At 32.7% G+C, this 23,948-nt stretch overlaps 1 protein-coding gene across 2 annotated transcripts in view; it reads right to left on the reverse strand.

Moving 5' to 3' along the window:
- Smp_141290.1 (putative innexin) overlaps window positions 1-9,668 on the reverse strand; it is a gene marked incomplete at both ends in the record, with an annotated part of 42,287 nt that extends 32,619 nt beyond the window's left edge. Inside the window, one exon of one of the 2 annotated variants that reach the window (XM_018793328.1) lies at window positions 9,353-9,668. In XM_018793328.1, the coding sequence (XP_018647855.1) occupies window positions 9,353-9,668 (316 nt within the window). Of the gene's footprint in view, window positions 1-283; window positions 597-9,352 lie in introns of those variants that run through there. The other variant, XM_018793329.1, reaches the window with a different exon arrangement.
- Between the last annotated feature and the right edge of the window lie 14,280 nt (window positions 9,669-23,948).

A 23,948-nucleotide genomic window follows, 5' to 3' on the forward strand; every position in this document is an offset into this window, starting at 1 on the left:
TAGGATGAATGGCCGTTCGTGCTTCCAGGTTTTCCATGGTGGTCTAGCTTCAATTGACTCATGATCTCAACTATATTATATTATTTGTTATAAATTTAGTCTATTCGTAGCTGATGATGACTAACTATGAAATAGAATGATTAAATCTTATTCATTATAACAATTTTTGCCATTTATGTTCCGCTCAACAAAAAATATATTCATTGAGTCAATTTTCTATAGGTAACAGCTTAAATCAATTGTGAATAAAATAGATAAACTCTAACAAATAGATGTGACTCACTGATCCTTCTATGTATATCATATTCTTTCCATTGAGCATCTGTTTCTGGCAAAGGTTCATTATTTCTCAATGGAATAGTTCCATGAACCCAACAGTAATTAACTAGAAATGTATCAAACCCTGTACCTGATGGTGAAACAGATACATAACATGATATAGCACCTAAAACATATTGTTTCGCTGTAACAACTAAAGTAGCGATTAGAAATAGGATGGTAGTAAAGAAATTTAAACGATCACCGAAATCTTCAATACCAGTTGAGGCAGGAAGTTGTAAACTGGAGAAGAAATTGATAAATTCTTGAGCGACCATATTTTCCTCTTTATATATATGCTTGTATGGTTATCCACGTTTAAGATAATAGGAATAATAATAATAATAACGATCAGGACAACACTAATTTCTAGCAATCTGAATAATTATTCTTTTGAAAGATAGAACTGAGATAAGATTTAAATAGACCAGTTAAGTAAAACACCTTCCACTAGTACACATGTAAGATTCTTGAACACAATAAATGATTTATAACTGTTCAATGCAATGATGACTGTGTATACATTTGGAGCACAAATGGAATATCACGGTTTATAATCAATTTATAATTTGTAAATGCTCAAATGGTTTTTATAAAGTATACGTATATATATATATGTCTAAACAAAAAAAATTTAAATGAACAGAATAAGAATAGTAACATGTTTGCATACCTTTTAAAGTTTACCTTTCCTTCATATATGCGTATTCTTCATCTTACATGTATCATTTTGTATGTGTACACACTAGACCTATGGATTAACTTGTATGTGTACATAAATGCAAACATACGTAAAACTGTGCAGAATAATATTGTTGTAAGCATGATAATAGATTATCAGGTATTTATGAGTACTATAGTTAGCAATGAGAAAAAATAGAGTTGAATATGACCTGAAATATATATGCATATATTTATGTCATTAAAGACTAAACGGTGAAATGTCACACTGGTTAAGTGCACCTAAAAGAAATAGATGTCTAAAATTTAGTTTATGTAAATCTTTTAGATAACTGAAATGTTGAGGATATTTTTATCTGTTTACCACAGATAGATGTAAGGATGTAAATCTATAGACATTCTGTGAATTATTAGGTCAGTCGTTGATCTTTATGGTTTACAAACGGGATCTTGTTACTGGTGATCTACTCATATCTTTGAGTTATCATATTTTGCAAACGTGCATTTACAACCATACACTTTGTCTGTTTTTACGTTTGTTTCAAATAACTAACTATGTACGATAAGCGCGTGTACTTACACACCTGCACAAAATGTTTACAAGCTATCTAATTGCCGAGAAATTCAGGAAGAATCATCATAGTGGTTAGTTTATTAGTAAATTATTCTTGGTTATAAAATATGAAATAACATCTTTATCTACAATGTTCTACCGACAGATATCAGATACATACAGATCAAAACTCATTATTAATGTCATGTCTGTCTCCATCTCTCGGCTCTCTTTCTTTGTTTTGAAGGATGCTTTGATGATCCTTGATCCATGAGATTCTCATCCTATAAGTGCATTTTGTGCTTGTTTGAACAGCAACAATGCAACTCCTTGTGTATGTGGGGCATTTTCTTCTTTATGGCCGGAGTATAACAGAAGTATAACTGAAGCTAGTCGTTGTTGTCCAACGTGCGTCCATTGTGTTTCACTTATCCCAAGCACCTCCAGGCTGTATCTCCTCATTTCTGTAGCACTTTGGAAGACTCTCCCGGTCTCCCACATTGTACGAGCATTCATTGTACCTAGATAAATAGTTGCTCTGGTTGTCAGAAGGGGCATTGGCCTTGTGACTTCCGAAGGAACACGGCTTTCACCATGAAGCGTTATAACTCTTATAAATGAAAACCTTCTGACTCCCAGGATAGAGTTTCACATGGTTTGAATAATTTTTTTCTGGTTAGCGTTTTTATAGCGAGTTAGTTTTCTACGAGATGGGGTTGCTAACCTCATGCCCGATCCCCCTCCTTTATCCGGGCTTGGGATCGGCAATAGCCCCCGGAGGGGCTACAGGCGGAGTTTTCGATGTGTTAGATAACGTATTTGTTTCACCTGTCTTATAATACTACATAGTATGACTACTTGTTCAAGTTAATGATGTCTATTAGAAATAATCCATATGTTTGACCCTATGTGTATTTACTTTTGGAAAAATATTTACAAACTATCCTTTGGAGAAACAAGAAGTGATTACTATGTAATTCATGCATCAAATATGTTAGGCGATAAAAAGAGGTGTTGTGGCAGGATGACTAATTGTAGACATTTACTGATGAATAAGAGTGGCAGCTAATTACTATTTAAAAGATTTTATACACATTTTTTTAAATATTCACAAGTTGATTCCATACAAAACGGGAATTCAAAAACATTTTCGTCCATTTTTTTTTCTGATAATGCTGTATTTTGATCAGGTATCTATTATTGAACAAAGTGAGTATTATCATTGCTATTATCATTGTAACTGTCAACGGATAAGATTTAATTAACTATCTGGAAATATTGAAATTGAAGTATCTGATGAGCCGTCTATATTATATGCAACACAGTGACCAATTACAAGTTGATGGATTCGGTTTTAGCCAGATTTGTGTGTGTGTGTGTGTTAAAGGTACTAGTATTACATTTCAAAACTGCCACTCAACGACTAAAACTTCAAATGTGTTAATTAATGATTAATTAATTTTGTTCAATAAAATATCAATAAGGCAATACAATTATGACATATGTAAAAAATATTCATCAAACCACTTAATATATAAATGGTCGAATTCATGAGTCGATCTGAGCTAGACCAACACTGGAAAACCCGGAAGCACTAGACAACCATTTCATCGTAGTATCAGACTCCTCAGCAGTGCGTATCCACAACCCCACATGTGGGACCCAAACCAAAGAACCCTGATCTCGTACGCGAACACTTAACATCTAGACCACTGATCAGTCATCCAACGGTGTTAAGGTTTAACTTTAATCTATCCATTATCTTGAGCAACCATTCATCTATTGTCTGAGGTAGATACCTGTCTCTTCTGGAGTTCTAGTGTGAAGCCGTGACCAGTGGAGTTCAATCAGTGTCGGGTAGAGACAGGTTGCGCAATATCATGGATCGATTAAAATTAAACATTAACACCATTGGATGCCGGATCAGTGGTCTAGAGGTTAAGTGCTCGCATGCGAAACCGATGATCTTGGATTTGGGTCCTACATGTGGGGTTGTGGATGTGCACTTCTGAGGAGTCTCATACTCATGGATTTAACTAATAAAATTACTACAATCTCTAATAATACTTAGTATATATGATGAATAAGAATGGTGATTGTTAAATTTGACCAGATATATGCTTCAAGTTTATTACTATAAATTGACATAAGTGTCTGTTGAAACTGGCCAAGAGAAGTCTCATTTTTGAGATCAAGTAATCGAAATTGATTGACAGTGTTCGTTAGTTTAAGTCTTATGATCATTAAAATCTCATATAAGGTAGGAGGATAAAATACTCCTAAATTAATTGGATGAATGCATGAATTCGTGTACTAGGAAGGATAATGACAGTGGGGATATAATGAACTAGAAAAAGAGGTAGTGCTATACATTTGAATTAAATAATTATCTTCAAGAGACGATGACACAAAACAGATTTCAGTTCTCATGATTTACTCTTTTATGGAGCGAACAGAGATTCAGGAAGGAGCAAAAAGGAGTAGATGCCAAACTATTGCGTCAACCACTAATATAATTAGTGATTACTATATAAATATATAAGATTATATATTAGTGTAATCAGATATTCAATAGTTTATATTCACAATTAAACCGATGGTTGGACATTCAGTATAAAGTTTGTATATCGTTGGAAATAGATTAGAAATAAAAAAAAATTAATTAGGTTCTATTCAATGATCGAATATCGTTATTATCCTGGAAAAATGTCTCCGACAAAGTATGACACATTCTCTAAAAATGCAGATGATTCTAGAAGAATTTCAAGATAATTTTCTTTACGAATTGGTTTGAGCTAAATAATCAATGAAATTGAGAAAAGATTCTATCTGAAAGTCTACAAGTGAGAACTTTTAGAACAATCAGAAACTATGACAGAACCTATGTTTAGTATTTTCTGAATTTTTATGGTTCTCAAATCGTTATGAAAAACCACTTCTTAAATATCACTTTGTATTTATCTAACGCATCCCTAATAATAAGAAACGTGTGTTCTATAATCCGTTGCTAGCTACAAACTATGTATTCTAAATAGTTTATAACAAAATGGTTATATCAAGGTGATCTAGTCCGGATGTACATATATCAATAAAGGCTGATCAAAATTCGGTCTTAAACATCAACAACGGGATAATTCAAACCCTCACTTATAATTATCGAGATATAATACTCATATAGTAGGTATTTGCTAGCTGTCTGAACCCATTAGCTCAGTAAATAACGTCTTTATGTTTGAAGTAAAAAGTACTAGATTTGAGTCCCAACATGAGGATCAACAATAGGATGGAAGTGGGTACAGCTGACTAGTTCTAAACATCAGGAAATGCTCTTCCTAGATTCCACAGAAACATATAATGTTTCCAATTCAGTTGTTCTAAACATTATGTATTTAATCATTTTGAATTAGTATGAAATATGAAGTGGAGATAATATTGTTTGGATAAGATGTCTATGAAGGTTTTTTTTATCAAGTCGACCTATCAGAATAAGAAAAATAAACATTAATTTAAATGAGTTAAGAAAATAATGTTACAGTGATTTAATTAGTTGGCTGAGATTTTACAAATATATTATTCCTATTTAATGTCTTACATCAACTCGGCGCTCAAATACTGTGAAACTATTCGCTCTAATTTAAACGAGAGTTCTTATATAGTTGAGAAATGTTTCAGAGAATAATTATGGTAATGAAACATCCATCGAGTCGAAATCAATTTACATGAACCATGTAATATAGACAAAGAAGTAAGATAAACAAAGATAATCTATCGAACAATAAGAATATTAAAAATTATACTCCTACAATAGTAATCTTGATTTTGAACAGTAGTCGATAAATAGATTCGAACTAAATTTGATAATATTCAGCATTGGATGTAATGTACTTTATTATGATAATTGAAGGTTGTAAGTTTAGTGTCTTGGATATCCACTATTGAAAAGTTTTAAATAATGACATTAACACCGTCGGATGCCGGCTCAGTGGTCTATCGGTTAAGTACTCTTGTAGTGCTATGCTTCATTGATAGTTCACTTCGATAACCGTTATTATACCAATCCTAACGGTGTGTAAAATCAGAAGGCAAAGGAAGCGGCAACTACATTTTTATTGATGAATGATGCAGACCAGAAAGCTGTGGGCATATGAGCAAGTGTAAGCGAGCGAAGCAAAGATAATGCATAGTGGAGATGGCTGGGAAGCCAACTCGGGAGTGAAGCGAAAACAATGCGTATTGGAGATGGCTGGGAAGCCAACTCGCTATGAGCAAGCATTACTCAATATTTATAACCAAACAAAAATGAATGACAGACATATGATGAATAGGATACGAAGGGTACATATATACGCTCATATAAAAATACAGTCAAGGTTAATAAGCGAATAATGACTCTGATATATAGGTGAATTGGCTTGGCCAGTAACTAGAATGAAGTATATGGGCTTAACATATAAACCGATACTACATAGCCCCCTTGTAGAAAATAGCACATTTATAAAAAAAATGTCTGTTTTCGAAAAATGACACTGAAGCGGTATGTAGATAACATTACATGTAGGGAAAAATAATTTTACAATACCTGATAAATTACAGTGTCAAGTGAGGGGTGAGTGTATTAGACGAAAGTGTCATACTTATGTAAAAATGTACATGAACATTGTCAAGATGCGGACAAAAATTGAAATGTTAGCATATGATTATGAGTAAATTAGTAAGTGTACAAAAAATTCAACATGCATTTATGTTGAGACTGTCCGGACGATAAAATAACACATTCGTATAAGGGATTCGAAATATCGTGAATATAGAGTAATAAATTGTTTGAGTATGACAGAAATTGGTCTGTGATGCCGACTGGATATGAGGATAAAGAACAGTGAAATATGAATATGTTCTGATAAGCCGCGGTAGAGTAAATAGCGTCGATTCAGCGATGAGTAGATTCGAATTTACATAACTGATAAGAAATAATCCAGCCGTAGGATGATGACTTCAACGATTGATATTCACTGCTGTACTGCTATTGATAATGATAATAAAATGCGAAGTCAGTGTGCGTTGTCGCTTGCGTTGAGTTATCGTTAAATATGTATTAGTAGGATGACCAGAGGAACAGGATAGTGACTGCTGAGACGAGATATGCGGAGTCGTATTCCTTTTTGGTCATGAAGCCTAGCGTGGCTTGTGTAGTTAGAGGGATATGCGCTCAACCTCATTTGTTACGAAACCGTATTAACGCATAATGAAAATACCAATACATATGATTATCGATGACGGCGAGTGAGACTGACTTGGATGTGACGAACAAGAGTGTATCTTTGAGAGACTAGCTCTAAACTCTGTTCTGGTGTACAGTGCAATGGGAATAGACTATTAGTTGCAGTAATCGAATAGTGTTTATGGGTAATGGATGATGCAGCGTTCAGTCATGCACGTGAATGAATAGATAGTATGAACATAATCATTAATAATCGGCTGGTAATGCGGCGTTAAATACTTGATTTGTGTATAAACATTAAAGTAGGGTTCATAGTGAAACAAAAATTGCAGAAGTTTGGTTTAGCTTGTCGCTGAAAGTGTAGGAAATGACGATCGCTGAGTACCGATGAGATAAATGAATATTAGTTGCGTCGAGAACATAAGTTCCTACTATCGGGAGTGTGACTCCAAACTTATGTCTATGATAAAGTGCAATATTAGACCGAAAATGACATGAAAAAAATTGGAACAAACTCACTTGAATCAGGGAAATTTTACGTCATTGAATGATAAAAATAATCCAGTGAGTTTCGAATATCATAACGTGTAATGTCCATATAATTATGATTTGTTCGATTAGTGATATGACTGCGTAAATTTCATAGTTAAATGTCAATACGAACAAAAATAATAATTCCACGTTAGATGATGATATGACATTATTGTAATAATGAGCATATGATGATTATTCGAATCATAACGGAATATGTCGTCTGCGGTTCCATTATTGGTTTGTGTTCGCTCGTTGCGGTCGCCAATTCTGTTGCATGTTTCAAATACTGCTCAACAATTATGTTGAGTTCGTACGTCGAGGTTGTCGATTCTGGTCCATGTTCGTTCGGCGAGGCATCCAATTATGTTGCGGCGTTGAAGTTATCGATTTCGCTGCGCGTTCGTATTTTGGGATCGCCAGTTATGTTGCGGCGTAAATCTGATTCCATCTATACTCGTATATAATAATTGACTTAATCCGCGTTGGTGAATAACGAAGTTAAATAAGCCAAATACGAGAATGGAATTAGAATACATATATTTTCTACACTCATTGATCTAGCCATGGAATCAGAGTGATGAAGCCAATAGATAAGAGCGGAACGAAGCAAAAATGACATGCAGTGGAGATGGCTGGGAAGCCAACTCGGGAGTGAAGCGAAAACAATGCGTATTGGAGATGGCTGGGAAGCCAACTCGCTATGAGCAAGCATTACTCAATATTTATAACCAAACAAAAATGAATGACAGACATATGATGAATAGGATACGAAGGGTACATATATACGCTCATATAAAAATACAGTCAAGGTTAATAAGCGAATAATGACTCTGATATATAGGTGAATTGGCTTGGCCAGTAACTAGAATGAAGTATATGGGCTTAACATATAAACCGATACTACACTCTGGCGCGAGATTGGTAGGTCCTGGGTTCGAATCTCGCGAGGCGAGATAGTGGATGTGCACTGCTAAAGAGTCCCATAGTAGGACGAAACGGCCCTCCAGTGCTTTCAGATTTTCTTTGGTGGTCTAGCTTCAATTGACTCATGCTTTCAACTGTGAAAATACTGAAATCTCCACGAAACCCCTTCTGATTAAACAACCGTCTAATACTTTCAAGTAATAGTATTCTTGGTTGACAACAAACTATGAGTTGAATAAGTTTTCAAACGCTCTCTGTAAGGACAAAAATCATTCATGTTTATGTAATGTTAGAAAAGTTTACGGAGATTTTTTGGACAACTAAGCAAGATTTATAAAGTTCATGTTCATGACATTAACATCCCATTGTTGATGTTAGGGATTAAATTTTGAACAGTCTTTTTTAGTATATGTTCATCCTATGTCGATTGTTTCAATAATAGCTATTCTGTAATCAATTATTTAGAGTAGATAGATTGTAAATAGCAGTGGAATCCAGAACGCACGTTTGATCGTATAAAATGTTTACTTAATATCAAATCTGTATATTGATAGTGAAGTGGAAAATTTAATGATCAGTTAATAAGCTTTGATAGGAAACTTATGACTAAGTAATGGGTGATATTTAGGAAAATTTAACAAATAACAATGACATACAAGAATCTTATCATCATTTTGGAAATTTCAGCCACCGTTTAAGGTTTATTGAAAAAAATTCTGATCATCAGCTTCGTTATGCGACATATGAAGGGGGAATCTGGAAACTCAACAATAACTAAACATAGTTGAAAGCGTGAGTCAATTGAAGCTAGACCACCATGGAAAACCTGGAAGCACTGGACGGCCGTTTCTTCCTATTATGGGACTAAACAGTCTAAAAATTAACACGAGTTATATGGATTTTAAGGATGAAATGGAAAATAATCAACAGTATTTCTTCTTAAGCAAGATAAGTTGAGATAAAGAAAAACTGAGCTACTGAAGTTTTATTCCAAACATAAAAATGTTTATTATGTGAGGAAATAGTAATTACTTAAAAATGTGACTTTTATAGTAATAATTCCCACAAAAAACAACAATAAAAGTTTCAAATATTAGTCTATGGGATATACAGCTAAAACTTACATATTCGACGTTGTTTTTCATAAATACTCCATTCTTCCGGTGTTTTTGGCATTGGTTCATCATGTCTTAATGGTATTGTCCCATGCACCCAACAATAATCAGATAGGAAATTTTCGAAATCTTTCCCAGTTGGATGTACTGGTATATAACATGACATACTATTAAATACATATTGTTTTAATGTAATGACAATTGTACAAATCAAAAATAGTAATGATGTGAATAAATTGAGTTTATCAGAAAAATCTTCCGGGGAAGCATTTGAAGCTTCCAGTTGAAATTTATTAAAATAATCTATGAAATCCACAGGCAACATATTCAAAACTATACTCTTTGTCTAATCAAGAGTTCACCTAAATAAAATTTAACTAAAGTGTATTTTTATTGTCAGATTTATTAAATAGGCAACCTTTTTTGTAATACGTTACTCAAAAAGCGGGTAGCTTGTTTGTTTGTGTGTGTAGTTGCATAAGTATTCAAGTTGCAATACATTTCCCTCTGATATAAGCATAAAAGTACTTCCATTTTATTGGTTTAGTTTTTCTCCTGTTGTGATTTTGTGTACTAAGTTAAGTAAAAGTGCTTAACATCAAACTGAATAAATGGAACAGATTGATGATTATCAATTATTAATTATTGTTTAATGATAATAAAAAAGTTTCTAATTCTCCTTAAAATAAAATGCTGAGTGCGTTTGTGATATTTTTGCGACTTATCAATCGGGAAAGAAAGTATATATTACCAAACATACATTCAAGTTTTATAATGTCAAGGATCAATAATGTTCCATAAGCATTAAAGTAGTGGATCAGTGCAATATCAGTTACTATTCAGGAATGAACTAGTGCAAATATCTTAGTCCTACTAACGATCATTTGCTACCCGAATAGCTGAGTGGTAACGTTTCAGACGGTAGAATTGGCTGGCCGAATTTAAAATCTCATAGAGAGTATTAGTTCCCTCATGACGACTGTGGGCCTTCCTGATGAGCGCCAACTAGCACGAAACCTAAGTGCATGGGTTTTGTACAAACTACTCCCAAACACCTAATATAAAATATTGTGCATGCAATATGAAATCACTTAAACTAGTGGCCACACTGCGACTTGACCAATAGTGTTCGATCATTACTGAAGACTAAACAAGACAGGATATTGGTTACTATCCAGTGACAAGTCACTGTAAAGGTCCAGAGATTGAATTATGTCAATGCTCAGTGGTTCGTTGTTTTGAACGACTTTTCCACGAATGCCAATCTAGAATAAACAACTTTAAGTATTGAATGAGTTACGAAATTAATTGATTATAATAAAGGAATAACAATGATTTTCCTCACAGATTGATACAACAGTTAGAAAACGATTACGAAAATAAATAGAGATCAAACATTTTATGTCTTAGTTTAGGATTATTCTGTTTTGGATACTGGCAACCCTACATAAGCTAGAACCTAGAGCTTTCAAGTCCTACAATAAGCTGTATTATTCTAGACAACTATATTGAAATTCAACGATGAATAGTTACTTTACTTATGATATAATTGTTATATCTCAAACTTAGTTTCTTAGTATGTCGCGTAATACTTGAGCACTCGAACACTAGAACCCTCCTAAGTCGCAAAATGAGAAAACAGAAGACTAGTAAGTAGGAATGTTATTCCAAACAGTGTCAAAGATAGCACAAAATTCTCATGTATTTATAGTTTTTGCCTGAAAGTAAATCATCATTTCGGACAGCCAATAGGCATATGGGGGGTCCTTCTTATTCATCCAATAGGGGAGCTACACGTCGACATTCCCCTAGCGGTGATTGGATGGAATGTCTTCGGCTCTTTCTGGGCTTCTTGAGACTTCTTTGAGTTTGCCAACGAACCATCCTTACAATAATACAACCATAATTGAATGTAATCTATATTATAAGTGAATAGACTAATTTATTTTCTAAATTAGATACTTTCAATAATTAATTTTTCTTATTATCAATTTCACACAAGTTATAGATTCAGAAGAAATACCACGTGTTCAACAGTCAACTATTTACATTGTACAACAATAGAATAGATTGTTTCATGTGATTATAAATATTGAACTGATTACACAAAGTGCTCTGAATATGTATTACGTAAGTGAAATTTCTTAGTTAGACGTAATGCAATTATGATATTTTTTTTACCATATAAGAAATAATTTATTACATAATAATAGATAAAATGTAGGAAACACTATATGGCTTATTTGTTTGAAAGTGACAACGAAATGAATTATTTGATGCTATCTGGTTGAAGATAATCTCTACAAAGCTATGGTTATAGGTTTTCATGACAATTTTTACAAATCAGAAAGGAGTATGGACACGATTGGAAGAAGTATTGTTTCCAAAGAGATTTACACTTGTATTAATCTATGTTATAGTTAGAGGTACTAACACAGCTAGTTGAATCATGACTGAAATCGTGTAAGATTGAGATTTTTATACTTATTGATTAATGAGTAGTAACTAGCAACATTTTTTGTCTAATACTTAGTAGTAATCTGACTTGATCGATCAAGTTGAGAGATATGACTTCGGGTACCCTATGGAATATCAGTCCCCCCGAGTTTATAGATGGGTTTTGGTGATGAAAGCTAACCAAGAAAAACACGGTACTAGACTGCTTATCAATTGCTTCCAACCATCTGAAATTATAACACAGTGAGCTCACTGTTGAGTCACTTAGACTAGTTACAAATATTAGAAATTGACCGATTGGATTCTATCAGCACTGTAAGACTAGATCAACATGAGATCACTTACATCTCAACGGCCAGTCAATGCAACTGATCTGTTTCTGATTAAGCACCTATTTCATCAATATGATTATGTTTTCTTTCAGTAAGCGTCTAAGTTATGTGAAATCCAGCGCTTCCAGCTTTTCCATGGTGGTCTAGCTTCAATTGACTCATGAATTCAACTATTAAATAACTAAAATCTCCACTAAACCCCCTTCTGATAATAATCACCATGTGCTCACTAGTGACTGGCTTCAAAAGGTATTTCGTGGGGTTCTAGTGAGAAGCTATGACCAGTGGAGTTTAACCGGGTCTGTTGTGGATTAGTAACTCACTCAAGACAATGTTGAATGGTGGCGCAATTTCGTGGATTGGTTGAAGTCAGACATTGACACCATTGGATGCCTGATCAGTAATCTAGAAGTTAAGTGTTCGCGTGCGAGACCTAGGTTCTTGGATTTCGGTCCCACATGTGGGGTTGTGGATGTGCACTGCTGAGGAGTCTGATACTAGGATGAAATGGCCGTCTAGTGCTTCCAGGTTTCCGGTGTTGGTCTAGCTTTAATTGACTCATGAACTCAACTAATAAAGAAATCGATTTTGTCTATAAAATTAACGCCAATTTTTAGATTTGCTACTTACTTCGATTACCTTCTCAGTGTAATATGGTAATCATTCAATTGAGGTACGTTATACACTACTTCTATATATTCCAAAAAGAACAACTCTTTCAACAGAATAATATAATTTCATTGATTTTATAGATTCTTTTTAATTGTTTCCAACCTAATTACCATACCGTTAGCCAATACAGCAAGTAGATCTGTATACTTTACAACAAGTTTACAGACAAATTTTGATCAAATTCGTAGACGACTTTAAACTCAGATCAGTAAAGTGTAATAAGTGTGGAAGATTTCTAAAAATCTGTAAATTGTATTCATAAGAGTTTTGCACTATTTAGGATACCATTTCACTAACTGAACTCAGGATCTTTGGTTCTCGCGGATTAAGATTTAATAGTGTATATTTCCTATATCAATCAATTCACGATATAGTGCTCACTTACTTAAAAAGACAGATATTAGGACTGTTGAAAAACTATGGTTTCGCTTTACGTGTGTTTTAAAGCAGAGAAACAGAGGATAGTTTATAGAAATCAAAACTGAATGCAGACCGCTCAGACGGCCTAGTTCTTCTCTTTTTTCTGTTACAAGATATGATTCTTCTGTTTAGCTCTGTCATCTAACTAATTTCAAATCACTTTGTCTGATAGGTTTGGTCTAACATCAGTTCATTTACATAACACCATTGTTCTTTTCTATTATTGTTATTAGTACAATATCAGCATACATACTAGTTTAGAGTAGATTAATTTCTATGAGAAATCATAAAACAATTTTACATATTCAAATTCATATACTTTTAGATCTTATGAAGCCTAGTCTGTTTGATTATCAACACAAGATTCGAAAACCTAAACTAACATTTATCAAATTATTCATCTTTTTTTAAAAGTGATTCTGGTTGAAGTTTCGGAAAATACTAAAGTTTTTCTAACACTAGGGTCATTTCTGTTATCTGATTGACAGTATTCAGTTAATTCTTTACAATTGTACATTGAATTAATTAATGTATATAAATGAATATGTTTTTAATCTGACTAATTCTTACAAACATTATATGAGCTAATCATATAAATAAAACATGTATCCATATGTTTAGTTCGTACATAAATCATTTCAAATATATATAAAAAACTAGCTAATTGTCAAGGTACCTCTTTCATATTCACGCAAATGTAATCGTTGATAACAATCTAGGTTAGTCAGCAAAAACAATATTGTTTAATTTGAATTTATTTGTTTATTTATTTATAAATTAATACAGTATTATATTGTGGTGTGGTCTACTTATATCCACATAAGTAGTATATGGTGATAGTCAGACGTAGAATGTATTTTGACAGAAGATCGATAAGGAAAGAACAGGAATGAAGTGAAATCGGTACGAAAATGCATGAACAGTGAAATCAGAGAAGACGGACTGATATTTGCCGAAGGAACAGTTAACATTGAGACAATTGATTGTTTTTGATGGAGTTTTGTTTCTCCATATTGTGGAGAAATTCAAACACTTCACTTCTACCCGAAGTTTGTGCTGATGATGTCGTTCAGAAGGACGATGAAAGCTCCGCGACCAAACCATCCAGCTCAGAGAACAAAACTTCATCGAAACCACCCACCTGAGCAACAAATCTTCCCACCATCACAATTGGTTGTTATTTTGCAAATTAACTATTTACCGTATGATTATCAGAATTTAGTGAGATAGTCTGTAATTTGTGCTTAAAGACATTCGATTGTCCCCACCCGTGTTCTTGTTCACTACAATATTATACTAGTGCGGATTATTCAACAGAATAGTTGTCCAATATAGATGGATATTTTTTGTTGTTGATAGGATAGAAATGTAATTGCACTGTAAATAACTGTTCACTTATAACTGCTGTTATCTAAAGTATTGAACATTAGTTATATTAAATAATAGAAATAGTATTTTGAGTAATTCATTTCATGGAATCCCATTTTCGGTTAGCACAAAACTTTATGATTATATTTCTGAAAAAAAAAGAAATTTTCATACATTCGTCAAGCCGTAAGAAATAAACAATGGAAGAGAACTAAGTAAGGAGAATAAGTATATCCTACCATTCATGTTTGCAAAATCTTGTTCATTTTATAGTGTAAATCACAAACTGGTCTTATTTGCATAACTTTTGAAAGCAGGATATGTTGGACAGCTGTTTTGTTCTAGTTTGAAACTCTTCAGTAGGTGCGAATCAATCACTTTATCAGCAGTTCAAATATAGAACATTCCGATATCACATAGAATGCTTTATAATCAAACAACTGATTTGCCAACCAACGATTTTCATTTCCAACTTCAATCAATTCACCATATTACGTAAACACCTTCCAATGTCATTGGTGGGTAACTGTCTCACACTAGATGTGTTTCAACTCCATCCATAAAAACTTCTCACTAGAATTGTTAGTAATTACTCTTGAAAATTAGTCATTAGTGAGGATATGATTATTACTAATACAAGGGGTTTGTGGAGATTGTTGAATTTTATGGTTTACTTTACATACCAATCCTAGTTAGACAACTACTGGAAACCAAGATTCCCATACTAGGACGAAACAGCTACACGATGTTTCTTAGTTTTCAATGGTTGCCTGAGTTAAGTTCTTAATGTAAACTATAATATCCAACAATATTCACGAGCTCACCATACTATTGTTGATTTACTTCTAAAATGCCAAGTTAGTTGTTCTATAGTCAGTTATAATGATCGAAATGAGATATTAAATAATATCTGTCCTAAAGTTTACAAATCACAAACAACAATCCTCTTCCATTTCGATAAACTATCTTTTCTAGTATTTAATGTAAAGCAGAGACTCGTTAGTTCGGATCAGAGAATGTTGATGTCACAAAATGTGAGTAGTGTTGCTCTGGAGAAATTTATTCATGCATCTGTAGGTTCATACCCTGAACAAACTACTGATTGTCCAAGAGATAATGACTGAAATTATTTTATCTATGTCCTTAAGTAGAAGTTAAATAGATATTTGAAACATTCCATTTTTACTTGTCTAACTTTGAACGAATAAAACCACTTCCTTATATTAACTTATTGCATTGACAGATTGAGGACATTGATCAGCTTTTGTAAACTATCACTAATTGATTGGATTTTAAAATGAAAGCCATTGAGATTGAAGTAAATATTTAAACAAAAAAAGGATTTATTATGAGAATTTACTGCCTGTTCTCAATCACAGAAGTGGTATACGAACTGTTGTCTATTCCAGAAACTTTACTGAATATTTTTCTGCATTTTTAACTAATAGACTTAAGTTTTTCAAATCTAATTTACATTTTCTAATTGTAAGAATTGTACTGAAGAAAGAAAATTTTTCATTATTAAGCATCCTGTTAGCAACACTATAATCGATCATTTTGGGTGTGAAAGTAGTCTTTTCATACAATCAACATTTAAATCGACAATGCTAAGTGACACCCAATAATATTCTTCAAGTTTTAGTACTGAGCAAAATCTATTGACATAAAAATATTGAATTCGAGTCTCAATTTAAACATTAACACTGGGATTCAGGTACATCAGCTGACTAGCCCCGAATAAAATAAAACATCCTAGATTCGTCTGCTAGCTACAATCCTTCCATTTAAAAAAAATATTTATTTATTTAGAGTTGGTGATGTAACGTATTTATCTTGTTAAGTTTTAAGAGTTTTCTGCTATTAAAGTAATATATTTGAATAGAGCACTACACTATTGACTTTAAATGCGAATTTCTCCAAGGTTAATCAAACTTTTCATAGACCAATGTTAACATGTTAACATTGTATCGCTTCACCGATCTACCGATTAATGCAGAGTTGGTAAAAAAGATTGATAGTGGCTAGCAGTGGAATCCAGGACGCACGTTTCGTCATATTTGAGACTCGTCAGGTGGATGTACCTGCATCTCAGAGTTGATGTTCACTCTGGGACTCCAAACCAGTACCTTTTGCTTCAAACGCCATCGCGTTATCCACCCAGTTACTGAGTCCTGATAGCCACATGCTTGTGAAATGGGGTGAAGTTGAAATTCACTTGGTATTAATTGTTTGAATCTTCCCATTAATGTTTAGGACTGCAACTGGTCAGTCTCTTACAATGCTTGTGAATTAAAGCTATATCGAGGCCATACACACAGTATGCACATATGCCAATTAGAGACTGCCCAGTTGCAGTCCTAAACATCAATGGGAAGATTCAAAGAAACAATACTAAGAGAGTTAGTAAAGTTCCATTTTTCTAAAGTACATTGTATATTTTTATTGACCTAATTAATATAAATAAATGTGGTTTCACATTATTATTATGTCCCTTAAAAATCAACAATTACTGACAAGTAAATGGTATAAGACCATAGTTTATCAACAAACTGATCAATTTGTTCATTTCAACAATAATTTACATAAACAATCATAATATACTACTTATTATATAAAATAGCGACATAGACATTTATTCATTATAAACATTATTCTAATTACTATTATGTATACAACTACATGTAATTGTATATGCATAACACAGCATAGAAACAATCTTATTAATGAATAAATAAATAAACAAATGTGTATATATGTGTAATGGAGATTGTCAAGTTTGTATAGGAATAGCTGAATTCATTTTGAAATAGGATCACAATTTTTTTTTATAAAAAATAGTTGTTGTTAACTGAATTATTCACTATAGCAAGTGAATTTTGACAGTTTGACTAGATTTTCGGATAGACTTGAAATAGTATGATTTGACTCTATGTGAAAATCTAAATATTTTGTATAAAATTATTTGTTTATTCACTAGGTTCTTGATGAAAGTATGTTAGATAGTAAATATAAACGTTAAGTAGGCGGCTGCAATGAAGCTGGTCGTGGGTGGAGAGACTTATACTTAAATTATTGAATTACCATTCTACATCTAAACCAGTTATCAAACGCTTATTTTTATAATAAATCAAAACACTTAAATCATTTCTGAGAGACTATTTTGTTTGATCTAGGTCTCTAGTTTTTATCAAATCAAAAAGTCGTCTAGACATTGATCTTCATTACTGTTATTTATATTGTGTACATAGTTTTCTAGTATGAAAAAATATCCAGCGTAACCCATTGTCACTGAACAATGAACAGTCTTAACAGTGATTTCAAAAGTATTTTATTTCTGCAAACATATTGAGTTTAATTAGAGGATTTTTAACAATGATACTATTTGGCTTATTAACGAAGTTAGATCTTAAAATTAAGAGACTGAATGACGTAGTCATATCTATCTGGAATTATCAAAAGTAAGAAGAAATAAGTCGGTTTGAAATAAAAAAACGATGCTTAGAACTAATAAAGTTCCATAATTACCATTTTATAATGGGAAATTTTTCATAACAATCACAATCATAACGATTACTGACTCAGTATTTGTGCCTAAAGGTACTGTTAGAGGTTTATCAAAAAATCTACTTTAATTATATAAGTATTCTGTAGGTTTTAATAGAACTTGAAGAAACATTTTCGAAAATTTCAAAATCTCTCGATTATGTTTTTAAGTGGGGTAGTAACTGAATCAAGAGAAATATTTGCGGTAAATCTGCATTTTCCATAATTATTTATTAGTAGTAATGTACTGTAGGTGAACGAGATTCGTATGGATTATCTTTAATTTATGGGTGTTAGTAGTCATAATTTGTTGGGTTGGAGTGGCATCAAAAACCAGAAATCGTTAGGTAGATATTTTGTCCCAACATATAACTACCTAACCATTTGTACCCACGACCTCATCAGGGTTCGAACTCAGGATCTTGAATTCTCACCACCAGTGATATTGGGTGGTCGACATTCCAGATTGTGAACTTATTGAAATTATGAATTTCCGCCTAATGGTTCTAACACTTCGACGTCCGAAGTGAGATCTAATAGTCTTGAGTTTAATCCTTGGTGGGATCATGGATGCGTGCTCCTGAAATGTATCATATGAGGATAAAACATTTGTATGGTGACCCCTACTTTTCAACGGAACTGTATATGAGATCAGTACTGGGAAAGTATTAGTTACAAGTTATACAAATGTCACAGTGAATACTATATGAGTGTTAGTGTTAATTCTCAATTAGTTGATTAACGAAATGGCGTGTTACTAGGAGACTTTTAAATATCTGAGTATCCTGGAAATGACTCTGATTCAACATTAGTTTATCGGATGTTGTTGTCACTTCAAGTGAAGTGAAGAAACATTAGCAATTCTGTGACTTAAATTTTTATTCTTGATTATATATATACTCAGTCATTAAGGTAGTAGTTGAGTTGTGCAAAATTTATTCTTTTGAGATTGAATTAGTTCATTGAATACAAAAAATTAGTTTAGTCTATGAGATCACTTCAATAATTTTATCAAAATATTTGTTACATCATAACACTTACTATATTATTTCATCATGAATTATTGTTGATTTGTTTCTCCTCCCAATTTAGAGAGAATTACATTTGTTTTTTTAACAATCAACTGGTGGTAGAACTTGCTTTTTAGAAAATGATGTGTTAGTGATAAAGGATTAAACTAAACCGATGAAGATTTAGAAAAATTTGTCCATTGAAATTCAAAATCTATTTTACCTTTATAATTAATTTGTATCACAAAGAATAATTGATTTCAGGGCCCGAATTATTATGGGGTTTTTGAATGGTATGATTTGTAAAAATTGAGCTAAAAAATGCATACCCTTTTATTCTATCTTTTCAAACTATATTATCAATGTTTGGTCTATTTCATCGTCATCGCTACTACATTATTTCGATTACTTTGCTATTCTTAATGTTATTTTCATCTCGTCGTACTAATATGGTATGTGAACTAGGGCAAACGCATATTCGTATCAGGCTTCACGCTGGTTGTGGCCGACTGATATGTATTATTCTAGATCAGAGTGAAATTTTTTGAGTAAGAAATTGGGGTAACATTCAATCGATAAGGTGGCGTGGGTGCTATTTATTTCTGAACTTATTTTCATGTTTCCGAGAATTCAGTGTTAGGACGACTTCAGATATATTACTTGTTAGAGTTTGAAGAAATAAACCATAACAAACAGAAGATCTGACCATTCAGAACACAAAAGCCGATAGTTTTCAATTGTTCTATATCCTAAAATCCTCTAGAGAACTAGTGAAAACCAAGGATCAATGGACGCATAACTCGTCCTGTTTTAAAACTCCGAAGTAGTACGTGGCTACAACCAATCATAAGATCAAAATGGGATCTTCAGGCCTCACTTACGGAAAGAAATCCCAGTGAGGAATAGTGATCGGCGAAATTTAACTACGTTGATCGGTCTGTGTGTGTAACTGTTGTAACTCATTTTAAATACCCTGGTATCGATCTTGTATGTTAGTACTGCTGAGGTTTCTTGGAATGTGGCGAAACAACTGTCCATCGCTATTTAGTTTTTATTAGTTTTATGACTGATTCCAAGTCATAGTATATCATATATTCTGTCGATCAAAGCTTCCATCTTTTGTCTTCAAATGTAACCAGTTTTTATAGATCATTTAGTAAAAGATGAAGTATATTGTTTGAATAGTGCAGTACAGCATAAAATTTTCATGCCTGATTGAAAGCTCGATAGACATTATTTCATCTTGAATTATTCAAAAGGCTAGGATATTTGTCGTTTAAATAAAAAATGTGACGAGCTGGGTAAAGTTAACTGTTTTGTTGAGTGTTTAAGTTGAATTAGGAATTCATTTATTTAATCAATGTATTAACTATAGTACAAAATAACTTCTAGTTTGTTCTGATAACTATGAAACTACTTATATCACTTACTAATATGTTTAATCTATTTTAAGCGAAACAACCAGACTTCCAATGATGACTAACTATTTAGTGATACGTAGTGTCATAACACTTTAGCTTCTGTACAATGATAACTATACAAACAAAAAGCATGTATTACTCGAAACACTATACGGGTACCCATATATACTGTCAGTATGCTGACCTTTAACATTTTTCAAATTTTGTTACTATAATTTTATTATACACTAGTCACCTGTTATAATGATATTTGACACGTAGGCAATGGTTCAAATATTTCATTGTACTCTTTTTCTACAGTGATTTATGAAGTTTTCGTTCCATTTTAGTTCAATATTTAAAGAATAATTAAAATGAAACTACGTATGTAGTAAAAAAGATAACAATTTATATAGTACTCTCCATCCAACGAAGATATTTCAATAGAATGAAGTATTCGACGAAATTTTCCACTTTATTTTTAATGTTCTCATGTTATATCCCGTTACTTACTTACTTACGCCTGTTACCCCTCGTGGAGGAGCATAGGCCGCTCACCAGCATTCTCCATCCAACTCAGTCCTGGGCAATCCTTTCCAGTTCGTTCCAGTTGTTATTCATCCTTTTCATATCTGCTTCTATTTCCAGGCGTAATGTGTTCTTTGACCATCCTCTTCTCTGCTTCCCTTCCGGATGTTGTATCCCGTGGAGGTTTATAAATGGTAAATTTGAGAACTATTTATGGACCAATGTGATATGTATACTTCCTATTGTATAATTGTTAACTAACTAAACTATTCATATTCGTATCCCTCTTATTACAAGCTTTATTTTGACCCATGGACTATTAGTATACGATTTACCATTCTTGAATTATCCCTAGTCCATTAATTACTATTTCCCCTATTCACAACCACATTTGGCAAAATCTTGTACATATGCTGTTGTCTATTTTATGGTACGATGTGGTCAGTTTGATTGGTATATAAACTCAGTATGTTTGAGAATAATGATTAGTATTGGAGAGGCTGTTATTGGTGTTCTGGACTTAACTGGCTGGGCTAGGCAGAAGCAGGACCAATACGTACACTAAACTGCTCGTACGGTTTCCGTGTGTCACTGTTCCAGTCGATAATTCGCTACTCTCTGATTGTCGGTCTTATCACGTCATACGTTAACAAGGCATCCACAAGTTATGACATCCCATTTATGACTACTAATGATCATTTAGGAGCTTACACATGAATGTTAGCGTAGTTATTCTGATTTTTGAATCAAGTAATATTTGATGTTAGTTTGAATATGTACGTAACTGGATGTTCATGAATTTTCACGCTACACTAAATCCAAACGAGAATTATCATCATTGAAAAAGCCAGTGGAAATCGGTGTTTATAGAAATGATTATAATGATTATGACGACAGAGATCATCATGATCTATGTACAGGTTCATTTGTATATTATTCCCACCATAGCCGTTTATTTGGCCTATTGAATAAATTGAAAATAAAACTTGGTTAATAGGTATATTTTGTTTCAATATAAAGTGAGAGTATTCCGGTGATTTTATCCTTGAAGCCATAAACCGATAAATACATACAGTATAGTCCGAATTATAATATACTTCGATGTCGTATGGTTGGGAGTATACCTTAGACTTGGGTTTCTTTATAGTTGGTTTTCTTGTAATTTCGAGGGAGCAGTGATGTTCAGTGTCACTAAACGCTAATTAAATCCCATGAGTAGAGTCGAGTACTGGTTAGCATTAGAATCTACGACAAGCAATTTGTCCTACTTAGAACTCGTCTGCTGAATGTACTTGGTGTTGATCTTCATATCGAGACTTAAACCCAGTATTTATCTAGGTATCAATGCTAAGGTTGGACTTGATGGTTTCAAATAAGTTGAGCATTGGGTAGAAAGTTATTAATAAAGATATATTTGTTATGTCCCAATCAGTAGAAAAATTGGGATATAACAAAAATATCTTTATTATTACCAGTACTTTTTGATTTAAAATTTCAGAGCATTATCCAGTTAGCTACTGTGTCCAAATAGCCGCTGACTTGTACAGTGCGGTGAATTTTGCTTCATTTGTATTAGCTGTCTAAGTCTTTCCGCTGGTATTACGGGCTGCAACCAGCAACAACTAATATAAATGAATACCTATAACCACTGACGTGGGAACCATTAGAAACTAGGCTATTTTATAATTGTGACTATCGACGTAGTCTTCTTAGTTCTTACCATTTCTGCCCCTTAAATGAACAAATCTAAATGTATTTCTTTGTGAAAGACATTACTAGTTGAATTTTTCCCATACTAATCAGATTCGTTAGTTTGACTGAGGTAATGAGAGGTCGGCTGATTTTTCTTACTAAATTTAATAAATTGTAATTGATCTCAAATTATTATTACAAACCAGAAGTTCATTTAATAAATGAACTTGATTTTTGTTCCAACAGTACTATACATCTAAATAATGCATTCCTCAATTTTAAATTGTCTTACTAGGAACCTTATATCTGACCATTACAATAAAAGTTTATATACTATTTCATTGAATGAAAATTTTTGTTAGGCTTCAATTAATAATTATGATTGTTATATATCACTAATGCTCTCCTTTTTAATGACCCACTGTCGATTTCTTTATTAGAATTGATACTTTTGAAAAGCTCTTCACTAATGTTTTCTTAACAATAATAATAATAATGGTAATAATAATAACTGACAAATTCATCATTTCAATAAACAGTCAGTATAGTATATTTGTTTTATTAGATTTTTCATTCTATTATAGATTTCTTGTTCAGAATTAATCACTAAGGGTATCAATGTTGTTTATTAATAAACTAATCTCTAGGTGAGGTAATCAGTTTTTCATTCATCATCCATCATCATCCATCCATTAATGGTACTTGTATAAGGTAATACCTATAATTAATTTGTAAAAGTTGTTTTACACAAAGTAAAGCATTTCAAATGAATGAAAATGATTTAATTATATTTCTTTAGGGTATGGAGTTAATGAGTTGTGAAAATCCTTTAAGTTAATTGAATTAAGAATTTAACAGATTTGATGACAGACAGTTTTTAAAAAAAAAATAAATTCACAAACTAAGATCATAAAAAACTTTATTTTATGAACATTAATTTACTTCACTTTTGTACACTTTAAATTTCTTCTCATTTTTAGCAATACATTTTTCCGATTTCCATTTCACTTGTTTACAACATTCTTTAGATAATTCACTTTCGAACATCTGTCTAGAATTGTACATACTCGTGATTTCTTCAACATACGTTCATGTGTTGAATGGAATATACGTTCTTTTCATAGTTGAAATCATGGGTCAATTGAAGCTAGACCACCATCGAAAACCTGAAAGCACTGGACGG

The sequence above is a fragment of the Schistosoma mansoni genome, chromosome 1 (assembly GCF_000237925.1).
Source record: "Schistosoma mansoni strain Puerto Rico chromosome 1, complete genome".
NCBI lineage: Eukaryota > Metazoa > Platyhelminthes > Trematoda > Strigeidida > Schistosomatidae > Schistosoma > Schistosoma mansoni.